At 39.8% G+C, this 14390-nt stretch overlaps 1 protein-coding gene across 1 annotated transcript in view; it reads left to right on the top strand.

The window, feature by feature from the left end:
- PLB1 (phospholipase B1) overlaps positions 1 to 14390 on the top strand; it is a 70783-nt gene that overhangs the window by 21566 nt on the left and 34827 nt on the right. The window contains exons 17-29 of the mRNA XM_083857977.1: positions 278 to 329; positions 2244 to 2324; positions 3827 to 3892; positions 4588 to 4688; positions 7425 to 7506; positions 8136 to 8240; positions 8889 to 8984; positions 9448 to 9519; positions 10158 to 10217; positions 10610 to 10670; positions 11395 to 11453; positions 13278 to 13345; positions 14311 to 14354. Of these exons, the coding sequence (XP_083714103.1) occupies positions 278 to 329; positions 2244 to 2324; positions 3827 to 3892; positions 4588 to 4688; positions 7425 to 7506; positions 8136 to 8240; positions 8889 to 8984; positions 9448 to 9519; positions 10158 to 10217; positions 10610 to 10670; positions 11395 to 11453; positions 13278 to 13345; positions 14311 to 14354 (947 nt within the window). The remainder of the gene's footprint in view (positions 1 to 277; positions 330 to 2243; positions 2325 to 3826; positions 3893 to 4587; positions 4689 to 7424; positions 7507 to 8135; positions 8241 to 8888; positions 8985 to 9447; positions 9520 to 10157; positions 10218 to 10609; positions 10671 to 11394; positions 11454 to 13277; positions 13346 to 14310; positions 14355 to 14390) is intronic.

Below are 14390 nucleotides of genomic sequence, written 5' to 3' on the forward strand. Positions count from 1 at the left end.
TTTTCTATATAGTTTACAAAAGAGTAACTATGCAGCATTTGCAAAGTAGCCTAATGCCTGTTGGATGCTAATTATTTTCTTTTTCCATCACTGTCTCAAAACAGCCTTTGTTGGCTATATCTTATATGCTATTCAATGAAAATCAGACTTTCTCTGTGGTTTTGGGGTTTTTGATGTCCATTTGTCAGCTTTCCTCTTTGCTTTGTTATTTATGCAGGATTCTTTATTTAAATTTTTATTAATTTATTTTATGATTTTATTTTTCTTTTATTTTTAGGGATGTTCCTGGACAAGTTAGGAAGCTGGTGGACCGCATGAAGAATGATACTGTGAGTTCAACATGTCATGAATATCTTTAGAAGGGAGTGACGTGGCATCATTAGTTTCTAATAGACCAAGAGCAGATCTCAACTTGGTTTGAATGCCAAACTTTAAAGCTGTAGGTACAGCAGGGTAGAGCATAATATTTCCCAGTGCAGAGTGTGAGTCAGCACAAAATGATCTGTAGCTTAGTCTTAAATGAATTCATACCAGCATGTGATAGTTACTATCAAACCCATATAATTGTAGCCTTTTCATCATTTTTTGTGCAAGTGGCTGTAAATGCAGTGCTGTTGCTTCTGCTTCCAACCTGTGTCACCCTGTAAGATAACAGAACCTTTTCTCTGTGAGGATTTTGCTGTGGTGCTATTAATTATCTTGTAAGAAGGTGCTTTTTCCAGCAAAAATGATGCATGATAGGATGTTGAGGGCAAGCTTTTCAAGTAGCAAATCATGTGGAGTGAACATGTGAAGTGAGGAAGGGACTTGTTTTCTATTGAAACAAATTAGTCCCCTCTTTCATCTGGTCATCAGCTGATTTTTGACTTATACATTTATTGTTAGGAATTACTTGATTAATGGTCTGTAAAATACACAATAGGTTGAGTATTGCTTGCATATTTCTCACCTCAGCTCGTGCTTTGAATGTTTGCTATTTGTAATTTGACAAATGTGCTATGCAATCAGTGACCTAAGTTACATTATAACAGTTTGGCTTTCCAATTGTGCAGCTGGAAAGCAGCCAAAAAGTCTTCAGGATATCTGTGTGCTTGTTTAGTGTAAATATTCTGGTGCATACATATTGTCAAAAATCTTTGCAGTACCTTCCTTCTTGGTTCTCTTTCTTGTAAACAAGATTTCTATCTGATGGACGCACCTGAAATGAGAATAAAAAGAACAGCAACTGATAATGAAGGGTTGGATGGTTTTCATTCAGAACTAAGCACTACTCTGCCAAATTTATTGGCCTGAGAGTGTTAACAGAAATTAATGGAAATATATTTTATTTAGGTATTAAATGTTTTTTATATAACTAGTGAAGTTCATTATGACTAGAAAGCACACTTATAGTAGAGGTCATATATCTTTGATTTAAGAGATCCTTATTACCTCCACTTTTTAAAGCACTTGTTGAGTGCAGGAGGAAGTTTCTCTCTCTTTTTTATTTTTTTAACATTTTGATACCAAACTACTGAACAGTGTGTTTACTAGCGGGGATATGTTGCCTCCTGCCTTTGAAGGAAGATGTCTTTATGCCACTGGAGGCTGGTAAACTACTGGTGCTTTTCTTACTGGTGTTTTGCACTGAAATTAAAGCATTAGAATATTGAGCACAAGCTCCTCAACATGCTACTGAGCATATCTGAAGCTTTCCTCAAAGCTAAGAAGGTGATTATTTACTTGATTTAGCTATCCCTTTGCAAAATCCTTGCAGAAACCAAAAGTGCTGTAATATTTTACTATTATTGTTAGAGTTAGTATTGACCCACTGTTCTTTGCAGTTTGTCTCACAGCAAGTCTGAAATATATTGTCCCCCAGGGTTTACCAGCAGGATAGCTGCATTATTTATCACACAGTAAAACACATACCATAATTTTTGCTATGAAGATATATTTCTAGGGCTGCAGGAAGAGTCACTCTGCATAGACAAGATATTACTAAGGAAAGCATACAGATAGATTTTGAGCAATAGTTTTCTGAAGCAAATAGTTTTCCATTATGCCATTGATATTGTAAATATGGTTTAGATCATAGCAGTTTCTACATCTTCAGTTTGTGACTACAAACTTGTTATGGATGCCTAGGGAATGATAGCCATGTACTCTGAGAAATGGGAAATTTGTATTTAGTACGTTGCTAGCATCTCCCTCCTTTTCTTTTTTTAATTAAAAACTTCTGTTCCATCTCCTTCTCTGTGTAGAGAATAGATTTCCAGAATGACTGGAAGCTCATAACACTTTTCATAGGAGGAAATGACCTCTGCAAATTCTGCGATGATCCAGTAAGTTCCCTGCAGCCTGCAGCATGAACTGGGCCAGTCAAGCCACAGGGTCTTTATGAATTTCAGGGGATAAGAGGGAGAAACTTGGTGGGTGAGACCAAAATAGCCCAGGTCTTAATTGTGCAGCTCTGGAAGGTAATGGTACTGAGACTTTCAGGTTGCTCAGCATAATGTTTTGATAATGTTAGAGGTACCTTTAGGACACCTGTAAATTACAGAATTGTTGTGACTTTGTTTTGCTGCCAACTAGGATAATTTTTTGTTGCATAGTCACTTTACCTCCTGTAGATAAAATGCCAAGTGTTTTTACTCCTCTTTGCCTTGTCACACTCCTAAGTCTTACTTGGTTCTCTCTTAATATTTTCAGTGCTATGGGAAAAGTTCTAAGCCCAGCCCATGCTAATTCAATTATATGTAATGTAGTATATATTTTTTTATATATATATATATAGCATACATGCAGTATCTAGCCTTTGGTAAAGGAGCTGAAAGGCTGTGGCAGACTCCTCATTTAGTGACAAGGGTTACCTACTCACAGGCAGTTGAGCACATATTCATCACCCTTCATGATTAATCTTGGATCAGGAAGGACAGCAAAGCAGCACAGTAAGATGATTATAAAACAAAGAAGGAGCAAATTAACCATTCCTACCTTCTGCTGTCAGCCCAAACACAAAGTGCTTGTTCACATGACTGGGGTGGGTGGTAAGGAGTGTGCATCCAAGGATCTCAGTGATCTTTGTGTGGCACAAGTACAAATAGTGCCAACCACAGCACTCTTGGTAAGCTGTGACCTATGAAGTGAATAAGGGATCTGAGCTGCCTGCTTCTGTAGAGTAGGCAAGTGGGGCTGTCAATGAACTTCTGCTTGAAATTAAATTGAGAGAGAAAAAAAGGCTGAAAATAAGACAGAAATTTCTCATAAGAAAGTTTATGTGACTGTTGTAGTCCCACAAGTGAAAAATAAATGTTGGATTACTTGGGACAATAAAATTAGAGTGTTTAAACCATTAAAATGTAACAAGGAAATTTTAGTACTGAAAGACTAAATATATATATATGAACTAATTTCATTCCCAGCTGAACACTTAAGTTTTGCCATTTACTATTTGTGGCAGGCAAGGAGTGTATGTGAGACATGTTCTAATATTCCATACAGCACAAATAAATGTACACAAACTGTTCTCTCCCATATATGGCCCCTGTTAATGAGTTGTTAGCTGTGCTTTTAAGATCAGCCCAAGCAAGCCTGGGAATTGAGGATGTTGTGATGTCTGATAATACCCTGTGAATTTTTCACCCTCACTGGTATCCAGTGGCTGCTAGATCTTTTTCTGCCAGTGAGATGGCTGTGATGGGAAGGAAGAAGAGCAGAGACAGGACTTTGTTACTTTTGACCCAAGAGTTAGAAACACAAACACAACTGTGAGAGACTCCAGGTAGTCATTCTTGTCTCTGCCTGAGTAAACTAATAATAAAATTCAACCCTCTTGCTTTAACAGGTACGCCATTCTCCTGAAAACTACATCTACAATCTACAGATAGCTTTGGACTTACTTCACAAAGAGGTAAATCAAACTTTTCTAGTATATGAGAGCAGGGGTTTTGTTCTGTTTGCAAAGTAGTCACTGATAATTAATTAAGAATTTTTTCCTTGCTTTCATCTGCAAAATACTATTGTATGCAGAGGTGTTTGCTCACAGGAAAATTCTTTTGAAAGGCAAAAAGGGCTGGAGAAGTTTTTTTTTACCAAAGGAATAAGGATATTCTTGGTTCTAGCCGATGTGCTGTGGACAAATAATATAAAAAAATATTATAACAAAGTGGAACAAACGTTATTAATTGACTAGAAAACGCTTTGCTTGTTCTTTAAACTGCAAATAAACTGCAAATTTTTGTGGTCATTAAGAGAGAGATTCTGATATTCCACATAATGAATGATGAGAATACTTCAAGAGTTAGCAGGTGTCTGGGTCTTGGTGAGACCTATAACAACTTGTTTGGACATTTTTGAAGCCATTATTTTAAGTGACCAGCTATCAACTTTTAGACTAGAACTAGGCAGTGCAGGCAGGGGCTGTAATTTAGTACTGCTTGTGTGAGGAATTAATTATTGAGAAAGTACTTTGAACACCTCTGTTATAAATAATACACAGTGCTTGAACCAGCAGGCTGCTACCAAGGTCTGCTGTGGCTGTGTGGGGACAAAACCAGCCCTGTGTGCTCCAGGAGTTTGCTATGGGTTTGTTTGTTCTCTTGGCAGGTTCCACGGGCATATGTGAACCTGGTGACGATGCTTTCCATAGCACGCCTGCGGGAGCTGCATGCATTCAAAAACAATAGCTGCCCAAAACTGCTCATGAGGTTTGCAGATGATTTATGTTACAGCTCTCATTGTTGTTCACAGAAGGCTGCAACATTTTCTTGGGAAGTTTTTTTTTAAGGGAAAAGGATCTAGTATTTCAGACTACCAAACATCTTTCTCTGTGCACGTACATTTTGATTTCAACACAGCATTTAGAATAAGCTGTCTCTCTGTTGCTGGCTCTGTATCTGAACCCTGCTCTCATTGCTTCTTATGAAGGTGCCACTTTTGACTCCACATTTACTCTGCAAGTGAGTTCAAGCCAGAGCAGAGAAAGCTCAGCTGGGCACTCTTTGGTAAAAATAGAGAAGACACTAAGACACAAAGTTTTGTAGTTGTATTTATAGATTTACTTTTCTACACTTAAAACTCTTCCTCTTGCTTCCACAATTTTCAGTCTCTCTAATCTCATTGCTGATTATTAGTTTTATCTCTAATTAGTGTCTCAAGTAGATGTTTTGGATGCTTAATTGTGCCACCTGTTGCTTTACGGCTCAACAATCCTTTCCAGATCAGTGTTAGTCCACTACTGAGGTGGCAGTTCTGCACTCTGAGTGGACTTTTGGTGACTCAGATAGGGTCCAGCATTTTTTCCCTGGAGTCGTTTCTGGCAGGACTTGCTTGTTTTCAGAAAAATAAGTCTCTGCTTTTCTGGACAGATGAGGAGAATAATTTTGTCCTGTGAATGTAGGCAGCCACTGCTTTTACAGGAGGGACAGAGAGGCAACTCTCTTGCTGTGATTTAAGGGCTTCCTCATGGCTGTCAATGGAAAACGGGTTTTGAAAGTCAATGTGATGGGGCTCCCAAGAGCCAGTTGTAGTTATTTTTAAAAAATCTATTTATTTATTTATTCATTTATTAATTTTAAACAAAGGTTACTGGCTAGAGTACTCAAGGCCCTAATCATTGGAAAGATAGTTAGCAAAGCCTTTAAGATTAGATTATCTCACAATAGCTGGAATCTTTCCAAATAATTTCAGGTGCCATACTGAATTTAACATTTGCCTGTCTGGCAGCAAACCAAGTTTACAGGGCAATAAGCAGACCCTGTATGGGATAATAAATACCATTCTAATGAGTAGAAGACGAACCTGAAGGAGGATTTTGATCTTGAAAGTCTCTTCTTTTTCTGAGAGCAGCAAACAACCTAAGGAGAAGATGTGTCTACTAATGTTGCCTAACATGTTTCTGAAACTTCTGTGCCACAACTTAGGTTTGTATTATTCTCACAGAGATGTAGTGTGGAAGCAAAAGCTTTTGTTAGTTGGTCTCCATTAAGACAAGTTTGGACATGGTAGGGATCTTTGTATATGTTTACATGATTACATGTATCAACTGCATCTCTATAGGAGGTATTTTTCTAAGAGCTCTCTCAGAGATGCTTTACTGTAGTCACATGGTCAGGATTTTTGAAAGGAGTCCTTTTTCTAATTTGGATTTCTCAAGTATTGATGGAGCATACCCAGGAAGATGGAACATCCCAAAAATATCCACATGCTAGAAGGATCAAAACCTCAGGGAAGGGATAAAGGTGGCCAACATGACTTCACAGAATCTTAAAACGTCTCAAATTTTAGTGGCTCTCTAAGGATGGAGAATTCTGCATCAGTGCTGGTGATTATTCTTCTGGTGCTCTACCAGCCTTGCTGTGAAACATGCTATAACTTCTGACTCTCTCAGCTGATTAGAATGAATTTGTGGCAACTCCATCTTGAAGGATGCTTGCACAGTTCTGCTGAAACAAACCATGTTGCACAAGTGCTGTTATGAACAGTTTTTTGTGGTGAGTTGGCCCCAGGTGCTAGCCAAGCACTCCACACAGCTGCTCATTCACCCCACCCCAACAACATGGGGAGAAAACAAAGATTGTGAGCAAGAAAATTCATGGGTTGAAAGAAAGACCAGGAAGCCACTTATCAAGTATCACTGTAGGCAAAACAGACCTGATTTGGGGAACTTAATTGTATTTATTGTCCATGAGCATGAACATTTAATTACTGATTCAGGTATTGCGAAATGAACAAACAAAGAAGTTGAACAGTTCAAGCAGCTGTCCTCTCTCCTTCTCAGATTCAAGTTTTCTCCAAGCATCTCTCCCCCCACCCTTGTTACTGCCTCAGGGTACCCTCAGTCCCTTCAGTGACACATGGCTTGGGGTCTGGATCTGGTATCTCTCTGCCACTCCTTCCTGCTCACTCTTGTCCTGTGCTCCAGCGTAGTCCTGTGGTCATGTGCATCCACAGGCTGTGGATTCTTCCAGGAGTGCCTGTTCTGCCATGGAGCACTTCTTCCTTGTTCCCACTGTTGTTCTCTCCTCTCCCTCTCTGGTGTTTTCTGCCCTTTCTTAGGCAGATTTTCACAGAGACACCACCAGCTTGGCTGAGGCTCAGCCATACCCTGTGGTTGGTTTGCTGGAGCTGTGTCCAGAATAGGCAGCCCTGGCCCCTCCTTACAGAGATCACTCCTGCTGCTGAAACCTTGCCATGGGCACACGGTGTGGATTTTGCTTGCATGGAAGCTTTTCCTCACTTTCTGTTCATTAATTTATCCCTAATAAATGTGTTTCTGCTCAAGAATTGGGACTGTGAAGAAACTCAGGGGTGAGAGGTAATGCTCTCATTCAATGGCCTTTCAAAGAAATCCCTCTCAGAGCTTTTAATCCTGCATCTTGTCAGCTGGGAAGCAAGGGAGAGAAAGGAAGAACAAATCTCAATGCCATGCTCTTAATCCACAGGATACTGTGCCCTTGTGTCATAAACCCTAAGGACAATTCTACTGAGTTAAAGGAGTTGATCTACTTTAACAGAATGTATCAGGTAAGGCACACTACATCTGTTAGAAGTTTAATGTCATCCTTCTGTTGATCAAGGGACCACAGGTGGGCTAATTTGAAAGTGGGGGGACAGTTCCCAGTCATTCTAATGACGTGTTTGTAGTGATTAAAAAAAGTAGGATCAGGATCTTTACAATTCTATTTCACTAAACCAACAAAACAGATGAAAAGAATAATTGTTACAGAGCTGTAGAAAGTATAGTATGTCAGAGAGCCAGCAGGTTTTTTTATCAGTTATGTTATTGAAAGTCAGGTTAAGTCAAACAACATGGTAACTCAGGAACAAGTTTTCAGGCACAGCATGTCAGCCAAACCAAAAACACTTTGGTGGTTCTGGAAGGACATTTTTTTTGACAGAAAACCTAATCTCTGAGCAGGCTGCCAGTCCTTGTCAGTCAAGCAGCCATGCCCAGGCTGCCTCTCTGCAAAGAAGCCCAGGATGAGTGTCTCAAAAGGCAGCTGCATTGGCTGCCTGGCACAAGCTGAAAACCATGGTCGTGTCTGGACTTCTGCAGGAGGGAGGGGCAATCCCTGGGTGAAGTGTAAATGGATGGAACAGCCTAATGAGCTGAACACAAAAGGAACAATGACAACTTTTCTTTGACTCTTTAGGAGAGAACCCGCCAGTTAGTGGAGAGTGGAAGGTATGACACAAAGGATGATTTCACAGTGGTTATGCAGCCATTTTTGACTAAAATGGAAATGCCAAAAACACAGGTAAAACTAACAAAAAACCCCATACCTTCATTAAATCCTGCTGCAATGCTACTGACTTGTCAAAATTGTTTTAGCTGTAAATGTAGCTAGCAGTTTCCTGGCATAGTAATTAATTACTGTGTTCAGTTATCATCCAAAATTGCATAAAATGTTTATGGAATATGAGACAATGGGCAACAGGAATACAGGCCTCGATTTGGGGCGCTGCAATTGGACAGCCGTGAAGTAAATATTTTAGTTCAAAGTCTTCATCAAGAAGCACTTGCTGTACATTCCCTATGCATCATTCACAGTAGTTTGATAAATGACCTTTGGTATGAAAACCTATATGTTTTGAACCACTGTAATATGTAAATCTCAAGGGAAATAAAGAACACAATTGATATCTGTGCTCAGGTATTCTATACTCAGAATCATGGTGGTTTGTATTCCTTAGTAATTTGGGAATAGTATATTAAAGAGTTTTAAAAGGCTTCTTAGTTCTGAGTTACTAACTTTTCCTGGCCTGATTAATTCTGTTTGTCTCAGAGGCTTTGCAGATACTTTGTTTAGAAGTCAGCTGGCTTATCTCACTGGAAGAGAGAAGACAGAATGCACAGCTTGTTGCATATTTGCTGCCTCTGTGACAGCACCTATCTTGTTTCCTAGGAGGGGTGGCCAGATGATTCGTATTTTGCCCCAGATTGTTTCCACTTCAGCCAAAAGGCTCATTCCCAGCTTGCACGTGCTTTGTGGAACACCATGGTAAGATTTTTAAAGGTTGTATTGGTCTCTCCTTGTTCACTTCATCCTGCCCTTGGCAGCATAAACCCTCCAGAGATCTACTAGGTAGCCATATCTCTTCTGAATTGTGTTTACAAAGGAAAAGAGTGATCATATGAAGTGAGGTCACCTGAATTGTTAAACCAGGCATATCAAACCAGTAAATCTGGGGGTGTGTTAAAGCTGGGCATGTTAAGGCTACATCCCTCAGGAAGATGACAGTTGCCAGGCACAACGATCAGCAGACCACATTCCAGGTGTATGGGAATTGGCATCTTCAGCACACGAACAAACAGTGCATGGGGGCAGCTACCAGCACTGGTGCAGTGCCCTGCAGTTGTCTTGCTGTGCTGCAGAGGTGGTTTCCAGTAACTGTCAGCACAGCATCACCCATTGCTCTTTGGTACTCATCTGCTTTTCCTCTGAGCATCTCTTTTTCCCCCAGCTGGAGCCTGTAGGGGAGAAGACAGATAGTCAGCCCATGGAAGAGGAGATTATCCTCAACTGTCCATCTGAGGTGAGTTACTGCGGTGTCTGTGTTTATGTGGAGGTGCTGGGAGTGGCTGGTGGTCTGTGTGAGCCTTTACCCAGTGCCTGGAGTTCTGTCTCTGTGAGGTTGTCTGCTCCTCCCCACACAGTTTGTGCCACAAGAGCACCATGAGCTCTCACGCAGGAGATGATGGAGGGCAAGCAGGAGTAAACTTCCTCGTGGTCATACATCACAGCTGGCCAAAACACAAGGGAAGGGTGTTTGGCCTACCTAACCAAGATTATCAAATGTCCCCAATGAATGGCAGAGCTTCAGGGAGGGGAAACAGAGCAATGATGGTATCAGTCAGCAGAGCTCTGCAGGATTCACTGGGAATACCTTGCAGTGGGGCCATAAGCTTCTTGTGAGCCCCACAGAGCAGGGTCCTGAGGGTATTCTCTAACTTCTGTTATAAAAATACAACCCAGATCTACACTGTTGTTACACAGATTTTAAAAAGGCACTTTATTTATTTATTTATTTATTTATTTAGTTTCAATCCCAGGGTTTTATTTGCTTCAAGCTGCTAATCATCTACAGATATCTGAGAACTCAAATTTGGGGAATAGAAATCTCCATGTGTTCCTCTGATGCTTTGCATTGATTCAGATTGCCTTCTTTTGTAGGCTGAGCCATTCCTGAGGACATATAAGAACAGTAATTACACATACTCTAACCAAACTCCAGTAAGTGTCAACATCACCATCCCACTGTTACTCTGCTGCATCTGTTCCTGTACGGTAACCAAATGACTTATGTTCTGCAGCACAGGGAAAATCAGGGGCCTGGGAGGCTAAGTATATGGCACAGAGCAGGGAAGTACTCCCTGAGTTAGACAAAATGCATCAGAAAACACCTGTAAGATTACATGCTCAAACAGCATTGTTATCAGTACAGGACGCTGCACTCTTCTGAGGAATACTGAACATGACTACTGAATTGAGCAACTAAGACCTGTCTAGTTAATTGCATGCTAAAGAGGCTCCAGTTTATCCACCTGACCTCTGCTGGGAAGGTCCTAGTTACTACTGACTGTATTTGCTAGCCAAATGCTGTTCAGCTTTCTTTTTCTCTTTAGAATTATGGAAGCCAGCTGCTATGTGAGGACAGGTCTCCATCCTCTCCTCCTGCAACTTCAGGTAGTTTTGCCTGCTTTATGTTAAGAGGTTGAATTGCCTTCAGCTGCCCTTCAAGATGAATGTTAATTTTTGGTGAAATGGTTGCTGGGCTATGAAAAACATTGCTCAGAAGGGATGTAATGTTTTTCAGCAGATGCCTAACAGATACAATGCCACATTGTCACACAAGGTAGCATTCTGACTAAGTAGCTTCACTGAACTCACTGCCAGTGGAGAACTTTAAAATAACTTGTGATAAAATTCAAATGTGAGTACTGACATAGCTTATAAGCTATTCCACATAACGTCATGGAAAGAAACTGGAAAAACAGCTTCATTCATGTTAGTATGGAATTTAGCAGTATTCAGTTTTTCAAATAACTTCATATTGTCTTTTCCTTAGTCTTTTTAAATCTTTAATGTGATGTTCCTGCTTTGTGTAAGTCTGCCCATTGTTTTACCTTCACTTTGGTGCCGGATATTTTTTTGCCACTTACTGTTATTTGCTCTTTGCTCTTCTGTCTTTTTGGTTGCGACGTTAACCATTGAAATACTGAATAATATGCATATGTTGGTGCTACAATCACAGGAGATGAGCTGGAAAGAACTTCTGATTTATCACTTGGGTATTGCAAAAACAATGTGACAGAGCATCATAATGCACAATGACATATTTCACATACACAGTAGAGGAAAAAAAAAGCTATTTCCTAACCAAGTTCAACTGTATCTCTTTCCTTTGTAGTGCATTCCCTAAAGCCAGCTGATGTGAAAATTGTAGCAGCCCTTGGGGATTCTATCACGGTAAGAAGATGGTGTTTTTACTGTTCTCTTGGTAAAACTACAAACTTGTGCCTGCTCCAGTGGAGGGGAAATAGCTATTGTACCCAGAAGCAAAGATCAGTTCATTCATGGATGATAATAGATCTAGCAGCTAGATTAAGAAAGAAGGTGTCAATCTTTCAGCACTCTGTTCCCCCACGCACATATTCACATGCTTTTGAACTCAGGCAAAAACACAGGCAAATCCTTTAAAGAGGTGCCTAGGTAGTTTGCTGGATTGGAGGCAAAAGAGATCAGATATTGTTGAAATGAATGGGACGTAGCACAAGGCTTGTGTTACTGTGCTTTTCAAAGTTTTTTTCTGAATAGGAATGGACTGATGAGCCTGTTCTTCAGCCTCGGCTCTTTCAGGAACAGAATGCAACTAAGTGGTGCTGTATAAGCGCATTTTAATCATTTTAGCATTAATGGGATAAGGAAGTATGGGGTGAGAGCCCTCTGACTCAATGCATTTCAGAAGATATTCAGTCATTTTATTGTGCCTGTTTTAACAGATTTCTTGGTCATGATACAGTTCTTGCTGCTACTGATTATCTTTGGTAGTCAAGAAGGAATTTATTTCAAAATTCAGACATCCTATATTCCAGTTGTGACTTTCTGCTTATGTTTTCATACTGGTCAAAGACTGAAATTCTGCACCCAGGTCAAAGGACCCACTGGACAGAAAGATGTAATTGAACATAGGTTTCTCTGAATCTGAGTCTTAACAACAAACACATTGTGTGTACAAACCATGAGCCCTTTACAACTCTCTGGCAGACATGTTGCTACAACTCCTACACACAGGAGGCTACTGAAATAAATAGAAGCATTTTGATGTAAACCTGCAGTATTAACAAATGAAAGATATTCTATATATATTCTGTTGTGGTTGCTGTATTGTAATACCTAGGGCCCTGCAGGTGTTTCTGCTTCTAAGTATAGCCTGTAGGAACTGGGAATAAAATCAGCTTTCATAGAACAGGCAGTGGTATATTGTTGTCCCAGAGATGTACTTGGCCTGTGCATAGTTATTCTGAACACTAATCTTCTGTTATTTCATTAAAATTTATACATAGAAGAAAATGTAGTATTGTGGTTTAATCTAAGGTAGCAGCAAATAGGCTGCCTGGTCTTGTTCTGTACTGAAGTACTAACCTGCACCTAGATTTAGAATTAAACTATACAATCACAGCTGTCAGGAACACTGCTTCTGAATTCTGGAGGTGTTTTAGGAGGGGTGTAGTTGCAAGCTTGCCTGTTTCTTCAGGGTAGGTGTAAAGAGTGCTTTCTCCTTGCTCCAGTTCTGCTGTAAGTCTTTAGATTTAGCACAGTGGTTTTCAAACTGGTATATATGAATTATGGTGCTTCTTTCTGATGCTTGCATGCTTATTTTCTCTGCTGAGTTCATATGTTTCATACCATTAGCCAGAAAGTTTTGTGTGTTTGATTGAGATGTTTTCATCACTGCTGAGTAATGCAACCATAAAAGAGTTATTTAGCTTATCTAGACCCATGTCTTTGTTCCACAGCTCCATCATACATTTTTGTGTGTCATATATACAATATGATGCTTGTAAATAATTATGAAAGGTATTGTTGTGTTCTTCAGGAGAAAGGTTTTGGAACAGCCAGATGCCTTTTAAAACTTTGGAAGACTTCTGCTCAATTAAAAAGTAAATAAAACAACTATGTAATTCTATTTAAATTAGTGAACTGTATTTATTTCTGTATTTGTATTACAAGTTACTATTGCATTAGTAATTGCGCTTTAATTTCATTTGGTTAATGAAAAATAATGTCCAGGCTGGTTCAGGAATTGCCTCAGACACCCTCCAGGATGTGGCCACTCAATACCGGGGACTGTCTTGGAGGTAAGTCTTCGGCCAAGGTAATGAAGAGATGTCTTTTGGGTCATCCACCTGTCAGAAAGTTGAAAAAAGGTTATTTCTCACACTGGTATTTCTTGAAGGTATATCAAGATCCAGCATTTGTCATAAGGGTAGCTTGTCAGAAAGCATTTTTAGCAGTGGATTTTAAGCAAGGTTTTTGGTCTTTTTCATGCTTTCATTTTTGACTGCCTGCAACTGTTTGTATTTTTATATTGGGATGTCAGGTTGGAAATCTACAAAACAAATCTCAGTACTGGTTGGTTTTAGGACTTCTCAAAGTTTTCTATTTCTGAACTTTTGTAGTGTCATGGAAAATAGTTTGTTTAGCCAGAGAACTTTTGCCACAAATAGCAACACACAGTCATAAAAGACAAAATCGTTTTGTTGTTGTGATGTAGCTCTATGATATTGACTGAAGCAGTTCTGTGCTGTACTAATACCTCTCCATAAGCTGGAGTGTGGCTTTAGTATGTCCTGTCAACACAAAAGCTGGAGAAATATATGCCTGTGCAGAAAGCAGGAGGAGTGAGGAGCTGAAGTTCTCTTGTCACTCAAGGGCTGTTTGTGTTTGCTGTTGCCTTAGAGGGACTTCATGAGGCTGGAATGGACCTCAAAGTTGACCTTCTAATCTGCAGTATTTAAAGATTGATCATTTGAGTATGAAGCTATGTCAGGCATTTTTCTGCCACTTGATAAATGATTGATTACACCCCCGTGCATCTGCAAGAGCATTAAATCTTTCTGACAAGCATCTTTACCACTGAAACTTCACCTGTTCTCCCCAACAGCACTTCCATTTTTGTCCTCTCCATGGATTCTGATAGAATGACAGTTACCAAATTAATAACCCTTTGCTTTTCCCCATGATGTGTGGCAGGCTTTGATTTTGTTTATTGTCTGTGTCCAGATAAGAGATGAGTAACTGGGAATTTTCTTTCTCATTTTAGTATTGGAGGAGATGAGTCATTGGAGAACATGACAACTCTACCTAGTAAGTAAATGCTTTGCTAGATATAAATGGCAAGGT

The sequence above is a fragment of the Zosterops lateralis genome (assembly GCF_965231275.1).
Source record: "Zosterops lateralis genome assembly, chromosome: 3".
Classification (NCBI taxonomy): Eukaryota; Metazoa; Chordata; class Aves; order Passeriformes; family Zosteropidae; genus Zosterops; species Zosterops lateralis.